Source organism: Botryllus schlosseri, chromosome 14, assembly GCF_051294905.1.
Source record: "Botryllus schlosseri isolate E-star chromosome 14, Bs_hap1, whole genome shotgun sequence".
NCBI lineage: Eukaryota > Metazoa > Chordata > Ascidiacea > Stolidobranchia > Styelidae > Botryllus > Botryllus schlosseri.
The window spans coordinates 20,265,892-20,283,247 of NC_137249.1; the positions used below are offsets into that span (position 1 = coordinate 20,265,892).

Genomic DNA, 17,356 nt, shown 5'->3' on the forward strand with positions numbered 1-17,356 from the left:
AAGCTACTGCTGCAGAAGCGGTAATTCAGATCAACGATGATAGCAGGGGTCCGTGGACATATGAGCATGCGACATTACAGCATGCGAGACTTCGGCATGCGACAATTTGGCATGCGACACATGAGCATGTGGGTTAAATTACGGGTTAGAGGTAGGTTAGGGTTGGATTTATGGTAGGGTTAGGGTTTAGGTTAGGTTAGGCTAGGTTAGGTTAGGTTAGGTTAGGCTATGTTTCTGGTTAGGGTAAGTTTTTGGGTTATACAATCACATGCTGAAGTGACGCATGCTGATGTGTTCCATGCTGAACTGTCGTTATCCATTGTGTCGCATGCTCATATGTCGGGCAACCGATAGCAGGCGCACCAGCCTACTCCGTATCAAGCCTGTCCCACACCACACACAGTCGATAGTAGAACATGGGCTGCAAGAGATGTCAGTAACCTCAGATCGTATGCCGCTATACACAGTCTATTGTCGCTATTTTACATCACTAATAACAAAATACTAAATTGCAAATGTATGGCGAAATATTGGACGTACAATCGGCATTTTAAAACAAAAGGGTTTCGATTTCAACATGGAAACTGTTTCGACCCTGACTGGCTACGTCACTTCATTTATGTGCATTGCGGTATTTATTAACGTCGGGTTGGAAGTATAGATTCAAAAAGTCTGAGGTATCGCCGCGGTTTCCTCAAAAATCACTAAAAGGCAAATGACCAGCTGAACACATGTTTGTTAACTGTAGGCTTACCACACGTCCTCTTTTAAGAGGATTTGTCCTCTTTTTCGACTTTTTTGAAAGTGTCCTCGGATGACGCCCTTTTGTCCTCTTTTTTGAGATTTTGTCCTCTTTTTTGAAAATTTAGGTCAGATTTAGAGCAAATTGCGAGTGATATGCCGCAAATTAGCACAGAAGTGAAGCTCCGGCGGGTATTTCGGAGTGAAAAACGGTGATTTTAGCTCTGAGCGAAAAGATGACCTTTTTTTAGTCATCCACCTGACAATGTGGAGAGAAAAACGGTATTTTGAGCTCTGAGCGGAAAAGATGACTTTTTTTTAGCCATCCACCTAGAAATGTCGAGAGATAAACGGTATTTTGAGCTCTGAGGGCGAAAGATGACCTTTCTTTTAGTCAGCCGATCACAAAGTGGGAAAAATTCACCGGTTTTTGAGAATTCTACTCCGGTTTTGCAAGTTGCAAATTTCTGAAAAAGTGTCCTCTTTTTAGATTTCCAAAATATGGTAAGCCTAGTTAACTGCATACTATCTAACACCAAACGGAACCATTGGTCTATCGCAGACGGCTAAATGAATAGAAAAAATATTTGCTTATGACATCACGATCAAGCGGTGCACAGTATTACTATAGAAATTAAACATGGAACGGCAACGACCGATTTTGCAGCTTCGTTCCGCTTCGCCGGGGCTGGAGTGGAGAATCGTTTTGCGTAAGCCACTGTAGGATTTCTGGCAATCCAAAAGCTATCTTCCCGAGCGCAGAAATTAATAAATCTGGTCTTGATCGAAAGCTACTGTTGTACCGATTCAGAAAATATACAATAAAATATTGATCAGGCACTGATCCACCTAGAATCTGTCCTCCAAGTCTGAAATATCGGCATTGTTTAGAACAATCGGGTAACCGCAACACAATGACCATAACAATGAACCGTTGCGACTCTCCGATTGTTCGAGCAATGCCGATATTTCAGATTGGAGGACGGATTCTAGGTGGATCAGTGCCTGATAATTACTTTACTTTATATTTTCGGAATCAGTGCAACAGTAGCTTTCGATCAAGACCAGATTCAATAATTTCTGCGCTCGGGAAGATAGATTTTGGATTACCAAAAATCCTACAGTCGCTTACGCAAAACGATTCTCCACTCCAGCCCCGGCGAAGCGGAACGAAGCTGCAAAATCGGTCGTTGCCGTTCCATGTTTTCTTTCTATAGTATTACACTATAGATAACTAACCTACGGATACCGAGGTTAGTTATCTATAATTACACTTGAGATAACATCGTACCATATTGGTCATTAACCTGTGCGTCAACCTGTACTGACCCATAAACCTGACTTTGTGATAGCTAGCCATCGGCTCATTGTAATTCCGATCTGGTACACCCCTGTACACCCTATCCGAGTGGTACACCCTTTGCAAATTCTGGTACACCCTAGGGTGTACGACCACCCCGGTTGAAGAGCACTGCTATAACCTATATAGCCGAACCGCAAAGGTCAACGCGTTCAGACACAAACGCGATTGTTATCTCATAGATTGGATCTGCCATATTGAATCCAACACATCATTTTAAATTTGTATAAGTAAGACGAAAGCAGCCTCGGAATTTCGGTCTCGGAACAACATAGGAGATTTTGGGCTTGAAACTGGAGACTGTGGCATAACAAAAATGGCTTAATTACTGTCTAGAAGTCTGCTGCTAAATCGGCATTGGAAAATATATTACCGAATAAATACGTGAATGAAAGCTGTAAACTTAGTACACTAATACATGACATCATCGAGAAGTAGCCTCATGACCCTTTTCGGTATGGTACTGTCCAAATTAATACGAACAGCCCAACACCGAATTTTGCGTAAAATTTACTGAGGAAAAGGCTGATCAAGTGATCAGATCAGCTGTTAGCCGTCATCGAAAACGAAATAGCTTTCGCGCATGACAGGGGGTTGTAAGCAAATGGCTTGAAGACCACAATTTCACGGTGAAATTGACATTGGAGAATATAAATTAAAGTAAGTATTTGAATGCAAAACGAGAATGTTAGTAAACTGTTTCATGATATCATCGTCTCATCACCTATCTCAGTATGGAACACAGTTAACGTTACCGGCTTTTGCGTGAAATCCGCAATGCGTTAGGTAGGCTTAGTGTCAGATCGGCGCACATCTCTACCATACTCGACCTCGATAACGAAATTACTGCCCTAATCATTGAGTGTCAACCTTGAGACTTGGCACAGCGTTCGATACTAAAATCAAGACATACCGTGCAAAAGCTCATGACGGATCTAGGTAAGGGGCATCGTTAAAATCAATGAAGACCAATACCGGCTTTGCGTAAAATCTGTTAGCAATAAATGACGAGTCAGCTCTCACTCGACTTAGGAAACGAAATTACCACTTGGTACAGCGTTCGATACTAACATTAAGACTTACCGTGCCAAATGTCATTACCGATCTCGGTATGGAACATCGTCAAAATCAATGGACACCAATACCGGCTTATGAGTAAAATCTGTTTGCGATATATGACGGATCAGCACACACTCAATTTCGGAAACGGAATTACTGCCCTAATCTTCAAGTACCAACCCTGAAACTTGGGGCAGTGTTAAATACCACCATCACGACAGAACACACCAAGTTTCAAGAATTATCATGGTGTGAAACACCGTCAAAATGGACCTATACCAGCAAAGACCGACTCCACGCATATGACGGTAACCGAGTTCAGATATAGATACGATTGTTACATCACACCTTAGGGGCAACGAGGCTATGTTGCCCTACCTGCTCGGTAATTTTATGAATAGGAGAGAGTAAATCATTGTTTCTTTATTGTGCGCGGCTTTGAGATAACAGACAGTGAAAGCTTGTTTTGAGCGCTACCGGGGCATGCCCGGCTAGCCATTCGCAAAGCGAAAACGCGGAAGAGAAGTCGATTTTCGCAGAGACTTCGCTATATATGGGCATTTACAAGCGAAAGCACAATGCGATTTGCGTTGGGATGTCGGTATATATTGATTGCTGTGCGTCTATAAATGATAAATTATTGTTATTGAACCGAATTTTAGGTGGGGCAATGCCCCAGTTCCCCTATAGGACGAGCCGCCACTGCTATTCAGGCTTAGGCCCACGAGTTATCTTTACACGAAATCGGTATGTTATTCTTTGTACGTATTTTACACCTACATTTTCTTTGTTTAGATTGGTGACGTGGAGGTGCGCTCCAAAGTGATCAAAAACTTGAAGAAATTTCCGAATTTCTCGGAGCCTGTGTTTTTTCTCGAAGCGGTAATCAACTAGATAATCGTATACGCAGACACGGCGGTTTACTTGTCGTCGAATTTAGAATCTTCCAAAAGAGCAAATCTATTGCCCGCCCATCGTGATACGAGTCAAGGACAACAGAAAGTTCGGCAGGCGGCCCACAGTAGGACAGCACATCATATCCGATCTGTCGAGCCATATCGTGCCGGCGTTACCTCCTCAGAAAATAGAAGGACAAGATGATGACGACGAAGGAATCGGTGGGTGTTTTGACTCTCTTAACGGACTGAGGTATTAGGGCATTGACCGAATGGAAGACCTCAAAACCAACAGTGCTGTATCAAATTTTGAATATTGCTGACTTGGCATTGGAATAATGGTAACGTTAGATAGCGATAAGAAACATCCACATGGGTCTTTTGTTTTCGTCGTTGGATATTTCTCTTTGAGTGTATTGAATAGTTCTCGGACACGTCACTCTAGCTATTTGCTTGAGCTTGAGCTCCCAAAACCGCCCATTTCCTTAGAAACTGGTATTGAAATTCGTGCCTAATTCTTGGTATGACATAACACCATGACAGTTCATCAGCATTTCAGTGACTGACCTAATTATAAAGTAACGGTATTGATGCACCATTCAAACAGATGATATGCAAACGGTGATTGAAGTAAGACCACCCTCACCGGTTGGTGGTGACCAGAATGAATCGCAAGGCCTGGTAAGTTGCAAACGTTTTAAAAATTTGTATGCGTTGTCGAATAGTGTGTCCCTCGACATTAAAGGCTGTACACCCACTTATATTTTATGAACGGCAAACTGATAATTATAATGCTGTAGATATATGATGGTCCTTGGTATAGTTTTCCTGTCTGGCTCAGTAACGTCTTGAGCGTGTTATATTACATACGCTAATCACGATAGGAATGAATGTCATCTATATCTATATAGTACGTCATGATACTATACGTCTTTCATGCCAAATGTAACTCTCGCCGTTTGTAGTTCATGTTTGGTATTTATGGTGTAGACAAATTGGTCATTTTACACCAGGTGGAAAATACGGTGTATGATTCCTGAATAGCCGGGTTATATCACGGTCCGTTTTCTTTCTGGGCCTCTTGTCGCTGACTGTAAAAATTCTAGACTCATCTTAAATTTTACTGTTAACTATAGCTCGGATCTATCAAGATGGCTGCCCTGTCCTTAAGCAGCAAAGAAGCATTGGTTTGTATCCGAAACTGCATGTGTAGAACTCCTTCATTGATGGTCGAATCGATAATCCATGGAGCACATTTCACTTATCAAGCACGCTTGCTCACAGTGATTACTAGCGAAAGTTAGGGCGTAGAATCTATACAGATTGCATGAATCATCCACGTCACATCTAACTATAACACATTGTCAATTTGAAATCCTCTCCCGCGGTCAAAGAACGGGCGATGTCCAAAAATGAGAAGTTATATTCTCGTTTACGGGTTTTGGGAATGCAACACCCGCACCTCGTATTAACTGAATCCTTCAATCAAAACAACCAGCAAAGTCGGAGCAGCAGTCGATCAATTGCTGGGTTCATGGCGAGGGCGTTTTCTCTGGGTTCTGACAGAAGAGACAGTTCGCAGCTACCACTAGAAGAACGAGTCGTATCCGAACAGGGTTCGGCCGAAACCTATGACCCGGACGCGATTGTCATCCCGGAGGAAGACGACGACAGCGAAGATGAAGACGATGACGACAGCGGGGAATTCACTTTTGGGCGCGGCTTAATTTCAAATATAGAATCCCTTGGCAAATCCATAGTAGATTCAACTATGTTCGGGAACAAGGAGGTATCTATGCCTAGGGTTTGATAATAACGAATGACAGGTGATGTCTTCCGCCGTATTGGAAGGTCTCCGACACCAAATACCCATTTAAACTAGAAGCTATGCCCAAAGAATTCCGCGGGCATGCCGCAATTCATTGTGCTCATCCCTAGTAACGATATCAATAACGGGCGTCACCAGAACCGCCACCGCTATGATACGACTGCACGCGTATTCGCATCAATGATTAAATGCGCTCGCGGGCTTTTTAGAAACGCACGAAAGGACGCCTTTCCACCTCGAAGATCATCAGTGTGAGAATTCCCATCATAAATCAGCATGCAATCATATTAATTACAAGTCATCTATAATAGGATTTTAATCATTCATTACCAGTGATGAATGATGTTCCTGATCAAGTTATGCCATTGCTATGGGAGCATGGGGGAAATAGAAATTCGTAGACAGCATGTCAAAAAGCGCATGGTGGAATATCTTCTGATATTTTCCTTAGAAGTGCATCTGTTCAGCTTACATTGTTATTTTCCCCGCATCATGAGACTGGTTAATGTGACAGATGCTTATTGCTGGTACACATTAACTTGGGGGTGGAGATGTAACTGTTGCGGCAGATCATTGTCAGTATTTGGCAATACGTCACCGATTCTTGTATAAAACACAAGTGACAAGCTATACAACTCATAAAAGTTGATTTGGGAAATATTGGTCACTCTTAAACTGTAATCGCTACCCAACGATTTAATCGCCTAACAAGTTACATCTGAAAAATATTTTTTTTCAACAGCCCTATTGTACAAGTATGTCGCTGACACGTCACGGTTGTTTGAACCGGAATATCGTACCGTGAAAAGTCCATCCATATTTTGGTAACGACTCGGACACACAGGCTATATGTTAACATATTGTCGAAATATCTAAAACGCCAGTCCGTGCTGTAAAAGGCTTGAATTATGTTAGGACTTCCGCGAAGAAGACATAGATTGGTGGTCGAAATATTACGCATCCATCGGCGACACGGAGAAGTGCGGCGAATATTTGCGGACGGGAATGGACACGATCAAAGTACGCTACATATCAGGCATCTTTTGAGAGGGTAACTCGCTCACATGTGTTCACGGTCACAGGTGTACAAAAGCGAACTGGAGAGTCAGAAGCCTTATAACGGTTTCAGCGATTTCATCCAAACCTTCCAGCTCTTCCGCGGCAAACAAGGAGACGACGAGGATGATGTTCCGCCGATCGTCGGCGAATTCAAGGTGGTATCTCCTGAGTCACTTAGGCTATCTTAATCACTTAAGTAATTGCTTTCTCTCAAAATAGGGATCTATCTTCATGTACCCGCTACCAAGCGACCCCAACGATCCCATGCCTGAAAGAATATTCAGCAAAGTACCCAGCACTGATCCAGTGGTAAGTTGAAGTTTTTGGTAAATTGGTCAGAGTAGTATTTGTATGTTGGCTACTCAGGTAATACTTTAAATATTTTCATTTATAAGGACACATAGTGAAAGTTAAATTGAAGAACTGAAAACTGCTCAAATAAATCGTTTCAGAAGGTAGATTTTGACGAAACGTGGCATACTTTCCAACTACTTTAGAAATTGGACAATGCATCTTCTCGACTAATGCAAAATGATTTATGAACCCGTAAATTGGTGCAATTTTTGAAAAGATATCAAGTTACCGCCATACAGCGCTGTTTGACACAGCCGTTGATGACAAGTTTACTCACAAACGTGTTGGAAAGATGTCCCAAAACTGCTACTATTTAACAAAAATCGCCCAAATGTCTAAAACAGTGGTTCTCTACCTTTTTGTCTTCGCGGACCCCCTTTGGACCGTCACGGATCCCGCGGACCCGTTTCAAGCTTTAGTTCAAATTTAGTTCAATTATCGTGCAACCGTCATCTGTCTTGTGCAAATATTAACTGTAAGCTAGTGATAAACAGCAACAAAATGGCCTTTCTTGAAAGAGACATTATACTCTATTCATGTAGAAAAGGTACGATTTTTTTAATTCAAAGCGAATTCTGTAGTTGCATTTCTTGAAATACACTGTCGTTCCTAGAAAATCCGCACCGTCGATTTGATATGACCGAATGCCGAAAATCCATTTCTACATATATAAATGGTTGCGAATAATAACGCGTAACGTTTCCGATGACTCCCTTGGGTATGATCGCAACATATATGGCACCATAATTAAGAACCAAATTTTGAATGAACATATTAGGCCCAGCGACGTCGTTTCAATCAGTCAGCTCATCTTGGCGATATCCTAAAATAGCCGTTGTGTGTTTGCATAAATATGTAGACTGATATTTAACACCAGAAACCAATGAATTCCCCACCGGTTGGGAACCACTGGTCTATAAGCTTGAGTAAGTATCGCAAGAAGTCAAAATCCATTTCAGTCCTAAGAAAAATTAGAATGAATTCGTTACTGATCCTCTGGTCTTGTCTAATCTTGTTACCGCATGCAATTGGAATTCTTTATTCCAGGAGGTGAAAGTTCGGATTTATGTCGTCAGAGCATTCGATCTCGCCCCTCAGGATCCGAATGGCCTCGCCGATCCGTACTTGAAAATCAAGGCTGGAAAAAAGCGAATATCTGATCGGGAAAATTACTTACCGAACACGTTGGAACCGGTATTTGGAAGGTGTTAGCATATATATTCTTCACATTGTACTTCGCCCAGTTAATCTATGAAACTGCCACGCCTATACCTAAACTATATCATGCACTATCGACGATTTGGAAGACAATATGAATTGTTATTCATTCGTGAAATTTCGATGTTCCTTCGCGATTTTATCAGAATGTTCGAGATGGATTTGGTTCTCCCCATGGAAAAGGACCTGAGAGTAGAAATTTTCGACTGGGACTTGATTGGAACTGATGACAAAGTAGGAGAAACCGTTATCGACCTGGAGAATCGTTACCTCAGTAAATATAAAGCCTGGTGTGCTCTGCCAACGACATACTGTTCGTAAGTACTTATTTTCTATTTCAAAAGTATACCTTCTCAGTAGGGCCATCGATGGTGCCGAGTATCCTTATTTATCGTTTGATCATTGTATTTTCCAAATAACTATCACGTTATGAGATCTATTGTTGAGCTGTTGAGGAGTATTTTCATAACATTAAGAGATAGTACCTTTCTATCACATGTCCGTGACTAGTGCGGTTGCTCAAACTTCACATTTTACTGTCAACCCCATGAAATTGTTGTGCTGTCTACAGAAACGATGTAAAACAAATTTGACGCAATTCCAACCCTAGAAGCGAAGTTATTTGAGTTTTTCTTTCATAATTCTGAGATTATCCAGCGTCCAGGCTGTTTGCGAATCGAATTCGAATGACTTCTCTTATACCGGTTGGAAATGAGAAGAAAATGGTTAAACATCGGTCTTCTAGACAACTTAGAAATTTATGGGGTTGACGGTAAAATTGGAAGCTTCTCAATTTTTTTGAATGAATCCATACTTTTGAAACTCCTGTGAGTTCACATCTACCAGTTGGAATCTAGCCAAATTTGGTTTGCCGCGTGTTTTAGGCAAGATAACAATTTAATCAGTGAATCCCGGGAATCCGAAAAAACAAAAGTCATTTGTAACAACCCTAAAGACCAGTCTCAGATACCCGACAACAGTTTCAATTAGTTGTATGACTTTGTCATGGCTGATTTGAGCGTATTTTTGCAGAAAAGGTCCGAACCAGTGGCGACCTCAAATGACTCCCAAGGATTGGCTCACGCAACTTGCCGAGTCTATGGGAGTCGATGAACCTGTCTGGAATGGCAACACATGCCTTTTATTCAACAAGAAGAAGTACTTGTTGGAATCGTTCGAGAGAAATATGGTAAGATATATTTTGATTCAAAGAATCAACACATATCTTTTTAACGGGCGTCGTGGCGATACCTATGAATCATTTCCCTGATTTCCGCTTGTATGATTCTTATTGTTATATAACTGTCTCAAACAGGGGAGTAAACTGCCCCATAAGGAAAATGACTACAACGAGGTAAACGTTTAAACTTTGAGCAAAGTAAAATTGTTATTCCCATGCAATGGATGAAGAGGTCGGATTCCAGAATTACCGTCTATGAAGAAGGGTTTAGAGATGACGTCACCGGCATGAATTTTTGAATAGTCGGAGCGTAGAGAGCTCTTGATCTCAGATTTTAAGATATTCGGGTTCATTTCAATATCAATATGAACTTGAAAACACAATAAAGTAATCTTTTGGATCATGTGTAATCGTACGTTTCCCGCAATCTGTTTGATATGCTTCATTAGGTTGTTTGGGTTTGAACCGATATATCGTTATTGAGTACAGGCGCAATATTTATTTTGTGACGCCACATTTTGTCACATTACAATTTCAGGTCTGCTTATTTTGATTGATTTTCTGATTCCTTCGCTTCCATATTTTGATCACCTGGGCCTGGGCCTGGGCCAAGGCCTTCCCTCTGCTTGTTTGGTTTGATTATCATATCTGAGCGGTTACTGCATATTTCAAGGGCAGTTAAGACTAATTATTTATTAATATTATTTTCATTAATAATAATATTTGATGATATTTTTATACTAAATATACCAATAATACTAAGGTCAAAACAAATTGGAGTGGTGCTTATTGTCATTTATTGTATTTTGAGTTTTGGTCTTAGGGTCAATCAAAGCAAGCAGTAACTTTTGATTTATGGTACTTGGAACAAAATGATTACTTCGTCAGGTTCCGTGCAAAGATTGGGGATCCGCTGATCAACGATTGGCCCTTCATGTTCTACGAACGTACCCGCATGTCACGGAACATGTCGAGACTAGGCCGCTTTTTACTAAAGTGATGCCCGGTATTGAACAAGTAAGTATATTAGATACGGGCATAGACCATTTCTATGTATGTAGGCTACATGGCTATTCTCATGCTGTCTCTTCAAGGGCCGAGTGCAACTTTGGGTTGACATGTTTCCGAAACAGTTCGGCGAACCGGCAGATCCCGTTGATATTACAGCACGACTGCCTTCAGAGTGAGTGTGAACTTCATTGCAAATACTTTGTCTGTATAAATTACTTCCTTCTCACCATTATTATCGTGCACTAATACCTAGGGCTATGCATACCGAATTCACCCAGCTTCAATATGCAACGGTAAATACATTATGCAGAATGGAGACCTGGTTGTGCGTCTAACACAGTGGTTCTTAACCTTGTCTCCAGCGCCGCCCAATGGCCGATTTGGATTCTGAAGAGGGCAGAAACGCTCAGGGGGCGATATGGGATGCTGGGCTCAGGGGGCGCTACGGGGGGCGCTGAAGAGAAATGGCGTCGCAGTAGATGGCGTAGTAGGGGCATATGATTTTATAGTAGAACAAGAGTTCTATATATCCCTGAGTTCTCATTGCAAACTATCATTCGACAAAATCTTGGAAATCTTGAAAATTTTTCGTCGCGCCCCGCGCGAAATTTACACGCACGCTGTTTCCATGAATGCAGTGGTTTATAGGCTATTGCGCGTACTTTTGGATCGCCAGTTACCCGTTTAAACACTCCCGTCAACCTATCTCGGGTTATTTCCTACAATATGTTTCAAACTATAGTTATTGTATCCTGCAGCACATATCGTGTTGAAATCGAAGAGGTCGGCTACTGCTGCACCACTTTTGAGAGCGATGCCCTTTGTACAGTAACGATGCTTTGAAGCTTTCCGGCCAAAATGATTAACGAAATATAATTGTATTTGAGAGCTACAAAATTAATTCTTCAGAATATTTCTTCATCGTATCATGAAGTATGATAGGCCTACTGTTAAGTTTTGTCACCCACAAGGCCACAACGCACATGAATGTTGTATAATATGGTTTACTTTGGCTGGAATACATTCATCTTAAAGCTAAGAGCTGGTTGCAGTACTAAATTCAATGTGAGAAAAGATCTCTGTCACATTCTCAGTTGATTTATTTGTAACACAAAGCAACAAAACAAAAACCAATACAATTAACTTCCCCATATATTGCCAATCGCAGAGGTGAAATCGGAATGTGTAGATCGGGCTCGAGCCAGATGGCATGAACTGGTAGGCCTACCCGATGGTCGTTATAAATAGCAACCTTGATTTGATCCCGAATATAGCGCATATACCAGTATTATATCGTTATATAATTACTCGAGGGGTCCTCAGGCGCGATTCAAGCACGAAATATTTCCAATAGTAAAGTCCCAACCCGAAAAGACCTACCGGACTTCGACCACTTTCTCATTTGACTACAGTCCTTAAAATAAGGGGGCGCCAGACCCAGGAAATTTTTGAAAAGGGGCGCTGGAGGAAAAAAGGTTAAGAACCACTGGTCTAACATGTCACTTCTCGGGAGATCCGGCGTCGTAAACATAAACGATATATGGAAACTAGAGATTTCCAAGTTTATTATCTGTTACGCATATGCCCATTTTTTTACCTCGTCAACGCCAGTGGTTTCCAGCGTGGGTGATGTCGCTCTTTGGGGGGCGATCGTGAGAAACAAGGGGGTGATAGTGGTGCGAAAATGTTAGAATGTCCAATGATATATATAATTAATAAGTCCCAAAATGCTCGTGAAGACTGCTTTTTCTGCAAGTCGACTACAAAAGGTATGCCCAACGGAAAGAAGTCGTAAAAGTCAGTTTTCCGAGCACATCTCTCGCAATAATGACATTTTTCCTATTCAATTCTCAAGCGATAATAGTTGAGTGAATAAATTTCCCGTTTTATATGTCCTCTTTACCGCATCCGTAAATATGGGGGACATAAATTTGTGTCGAGCTTGATAAGGGGGAGATGAGCCGGAAAAGGCTGGGAACCATTCTGGTCTAGGCTCAGTTGGGTGTCCGATTTTAAAGACTACTCTACCAACTCTTTCGACACCGCCCTATTTTTTATTGTGTCACAATTTTGTGGCGTTCTTATCTGATGAAATTATCAATAAACCAATACTGATATTGATAATATTAGTGATGAACCTGCAACATGCCGTTCATATTGAAATAAAGGTACTATGATGATGTAGTAGTATATATATATATGAATGTTATGTTTCGTAAAACAAGCTACCGAGTGCCGAGCCATGTGTGCCTATATTAATTTCATGGTTTTATGGTATTTCTTGATATGCAGTGTGCACTTATTTTTTCGTTCACGTATCAGGTACTTTGTACGCGTAATCGTGTGGAATTGCCGGGAGATACCGATGATGGACACTTCTTTATTTGGCGAGAAGATGACGGATATATACGTGAAAGGATGGATCGGTGGTATGGAGCACAAGAAGAAGAAAACCGATGTTCACTACAGGTAAAAGGGGATGTTGATAGCGTTTTCCAGTAGTTTATTTTAGTCGACCTTTATCATTTGATCTAGATATAAACTGAATTTCTCAATGTTCTCCATATACGAGGGAATTGTCTCAAGATTTAGTTAGTTGGTGGAATAACGCCACTAAGTTGAAGTATTATTAATAGCATGAATTGACACTCTTTCCCTCAATAACACTATCGTATAGTACAGACAGAGTATAGTCAGCGTTGTTACTCAAGTAAAGGTAGAAATAACGCCGAAAACTCCTACTCAATTGCAAGTGAAAGTAGCCATTTTAAAGACTGTCAAAACTACTTCAATTGGAAGTACAATATGAAGATGCTGCAAGTGCTCAAGTTAGTAGATTCAATAAGTATTTTCGAGGGGACCTTTAGCAGCTACTAGGAGTGACTACATTCGAAATTACAGGATGTAATCAGATAAATTGAAAGTTTTTGATACTGACTACAACCGGAGACGATGAAGGTGAACTTATGCCTTGTTGTGTATACTCCCTGATGTGTGAGTACAAAATGAAACTGGATGCTGCGACCCTTGAGCCTGCCGGGTCCGAGCATTAAATGTGTTACTTTGCCCTTGTAGGTCATTGGATGGCACAGGAATGTTCAACTGGAGATTCGTGTTCCCGTTCAAATATCTGCCACAGGAGAGGGTGGTCGTCATCTCGAAAAAGGAGCATTTCTGGAGCATGGACAAAACCACAACCAAAGTCCCGCCTGTGCTCTACATGCAGGTGTGGGACAATGACCTGTTTGGACCGAATGAATACATCAGTAAGTTTGGAATCTGGTGCGGATGCATGCCACTGAAAACCGTGTATCGAGAGATAAATTTGCCTGACCACAGTTGCGCGTCTATATGACCCAGTGCGACTATATGCGGAAACCTTATCTTATCTAATAGGTGTAATGTTTTGATGCTCAAGTTTCTATCCTGTTCAGGTGAAATCGAGCTTCCCCTGAACAAAACTCCCAAGTGTTCGAAATTCAACAAATTCGCGACTTTGAAAAACATTCCCGACCTGCAAGGCAACTGTTCGGTTCCGCTCGTGAATATGTTCGATCAGAAGGTACTGACGGGATGGTGGCCTCTGTACACAGTGAAGGATGGAGAGAAAGTACAAGCGGTATGGCTGCAGTCTTCTAATATATTTCTGGTATATACAGTACAGCATGTTATTGGAACATTTCAACAACGATAATCGTAATGAGTCGGAGGTTAGATGAAGGGTTTATGAATAAATTAAACATAAAATATTTGAAGCAGGAATTGAAAATACTTTTTTCGGATTTCTCTGGTTAGTACGGGAAATCAGAACCCACTACACCCTTGAGCTATAACTCTGTCGGAATTGGTGTATTCGATACATTTACGCCTACGGGAAGGGTGTGAATGCAATCTCGTTTGACTGATATACACTCTACGCTAGGGCGCGTACCCCCAAATTTCAGAAGTCAATGACTGAAAGGGGATCTGATCAAGCTCGATTCTATTTGGGTTATTCCATGCCTTGACTATGATAACTAATGACTAGACAAGAGTCGCAGTCTCTCGACATCATTCTGATATGATAATATGTTTAGTAGTTTCTTGATGACGGGATCCGTTGACCCCAGTTCAAGAACGCCTGCGTTACAGTGTGTCTTGCTCACAGGGCAAGATTGAAATGACCATCGAGGTAGTCGCGCAAGAAGAACACGAGGAAAGGCCCGCTGCGGACGCGCGGGACGAACCAAACGAGAATCCGAAGCTAGACAAGCCCAAGTAGAGCGCACGCAGTTAGCGGTATGTCACTGTCGACTTAACCGTGTCTTGCGTTTCAGGCGACCGGCGACTTCTTTCGCGTGGTTTTCGTCGCCGTGGAAATCGTTCCGCTACATCATTTGGAAGAAGTACGGATGCATCATCATCACAATCCTGATCGTTCTGCTGCTCATCCTGTTCCTGGCGCTTTTCATCTACACATTCCCGGTGCGTGTTGCAAATCGTAGGCAATCGCTGTGGTTTTATAATCACGACGAAGTTCGGAATTCGACACCAAGTGCAAACGAATATCATGTTTTTGGCGGATTTTCATCCTGGCGTATTGTCTAAATCAGGTTAACGGCACTTTCAGGTACCAAATTTTGCTTTTACATCCTTTCAAAGGGGGTAAATGAGTCAAAGACGCTAGTTGTCATGAAGATATACCCTCGAACCATAAAAGGTTTGTTTGCAAAGTGTAAGCGATGGAATTGTTGGATGTTTTACACGAAATATGGTTTACCCCAAAACCTCTCGACGGCATCGCTGTATTAATCGGAAATGGAACTGCCTATAGTCATCTCTCTACTTTATTTACATGCATAATAAGAATCATGATGTGGCATTGGGCGTATAATATAGGTGTGGCAATTAGTGCGACGTGAAATTATACCAAACCAACCCAGGTTTAATTCTAGCCAAGGTCACTTTTAGAACACGACAATGGGCATTGGGCGTCATATAGGTGTGGCAATTAAGAATGCGTGGCGCAATCTCAGTGGCCGGCTACAAAAGGGCTCCCCCTCTACTAATCACAGTTATTGTTTTGGAGATATAAGCCATCGGTGTAGTGTGTTTCGTTAACGTGTATCGTCTTTTTGAGCGTTCTTGAGCGTGGCACATGAATTAGAAGTAGCGCATTTGATTCTTTTGCACCCGTTTCAAACGATATAAAGCTAAATGTCGTACCTGAAATAGCTTATAGCCTGATTTTTACCCCATGCTACAAGAAAAAATTTGGTATATGCACTCATGCATTTGCAGTACAGCTTTATAATCACGACGAAACGAATTAAGGTCGAAAATTCCGTCCAAGTGCCGGTGAGGTTTAACACAAATGTGAATAGTTTGAACTCGAACCAAATAGGTTTGTTAGCAAATTGTAAGCGGTGCATTTGTTGGATGTTTTACACGAATTCTGGTTTACCGACAAACCCCTCGACCGCTTCGCTGTATTAATTGGAAATGGAACTGCGTATTAGTCATCTCCCCACTTTAATGCCTAATAAGAATAATCACTGAAAGATCACACCTTTTCTGTTCTATTTCCAGGGAAACTTCTCTGCCTTCATGCTTGGAAAATTGTAAATCAAGAGTCGAATGTTAGCTATTGTATTTTTATATTTGAAAAGTCGATGTGTGATTTCTATAATTCTTCGAAGATATTTCTGTGAAAATGCGTGTGTGTTGTACCACTTTGGTTGTCCATCATTTAGTTCGTCCTCGTCCGCTCTGGCTACCTATTATGTAGAATCTCTAGATATTACCTTTTATCTTAGGTTACGCGGTACGGATCGCTTGTATAATCGCTTTCATGTGTTTAACTGTTCACTTGCACTATCGTCACTGTAACTCTCGTCCGCTTATCGCGTGTAATAGTATCATATCGTGCGTGTCATGTATACGCTTTCCTCGTGTGTTGTTGATTGAATTATTCGAATCATCGCTTCCGTGCAAATATAGACGAATTAGTACCAGCTCAGGTGTATTGGATCCAGGGTTGTAACCAAGTCACAAGGCTCCGAGTCACAAGTCAATCTCACTTTTATATTTTTGACTCGAGTCAAGTCAAGTCGAGTCATTTTCAATTCCCACCGAGTCAAGTCCGAGTCCAAGTCAGCGAACAGAGGATCGAGTCCGAGTCATGGTATTATGACTCGAGTCCGAGTCCAAGTCATTGTGGTGACTGCTCAGTCTCCAGTTAAAGTCATCCTAAACCCACTTTTTATAACTCTGTATGGTGATATTGAATGGTTCGCATTTATAATATACCAATTTTCCTCACTTTTAGCAGTTTCTGGTCCCATTTTCAAGCACCAGTACCAACAAACGAAATCGCAATAGTGTGTTGGCTTCGAAATTACAATGAAATGTCGGTCTTGGCCGTTTGAATCTCGAGTCAATGACTTGCTTCGAGTCATGCGCAATGACTCGAGTCCAAGTCGAGTCAATACACAAACTGACTCGAGCCGAGTCGAGTCATTTCCGTATTTTGAGAAAATAACTCGAGTCGAGTCGAGTCATCCGAAAATCGTGACTCGAGTCGGACTCGAGTCGAGTCATGACTCGAGTCATTACAACCCTGATTGGATCCACTAGGCATGACATAGGGCTGCACAGACAGTGCTGACACT

The 17,356-nt window shown here is 41.6% G+C and overlaps 1 protein-coding gene across 11 annotated transcripts in view; it reads left to right on the plus strand.

Moving 5' to 3' along the window:
- Positions 1-16,699, plus strand: part of LOC145455760 (myoferlin-like) — an 83,352-nt gene extending 66,653 nt beyond the window's left edge. For 7 of the 11 annotated variants that reach the window (XM_080333747.1, XM_080333743.1, XM_080333749.1 and 4 more), the window contains 19 exons: positions 3,956-4,042; positions 4,101-4,278; positions 4,664-4,737; positions 5,555-5,845; positions 6,094-6,135; positions 6,800-6,904; positions 6,967-7,098; positions 7,163-7,252; positions 8,345-8,502; positions 8,662-8,832; positions 9,548-9,704; positions 10,584-10,712; positions 10,790-10,878; positions 13,029-13,175; positions 13,782-13,972; positions 14,141-14,325; positions 14,854-14,963; positions 15,023-15,170; positions 16,275-16,699. In XM_080333747.1, coding sequence (XP_080189873.1) covers positions 3,956-4,042; positions 4,101-4,278; positions 4,664-4,737; positions 5,555-5,845; positions 6,094-6,135; positions 6,800-6,904; positions 6,967-7,098; positions 7,163-7,252; positions 8,345-8,502; positions 8,662-8,832; positions 9,548-9,704; positions 10,584-10,712; positions 10,790-10,878; positions 13,029-13,175; positions 13,782-13,972; positions 14,141-14,325; positions 14,854-14,963; positions 15,023-15,170; positions 16,275-16,310 — 2,520 coding nt within the window. In that variant the 3' untranslated portion in view covers positions 16,311-16,699. Of the gene's footprint in view, positions 1-3,955; positions 4,043-4,100; positions 4,279-4,663; positions 4,738-5,192; positions 5,244-5,554; positions 5,846-6,093; positions 6,136-6,799; positions 6,905-6,966; positions 7,099-7,162; positions 7,253-8,344; positions 8,503-8,661; positions 8,833-9,547; positions 9,705-10,583; positions 10,713-10,789; positions 10,879-13,028; positions 13,176-13,781; positions 13,973-14,140; positions 14,326-14,853; positions 14,964-15,022; positions 15,171-16,274 lie in introns of all 11 variants that reach the window. The other 4 variants (XM_080333750.1, XM_080333751.1, XM_080333748.1 and 1 more) reach the window with 4 other exon arrangements.
- The last annotated feature ends 657 nt before the right edge of the window (positions 16,700-17,356 follow it).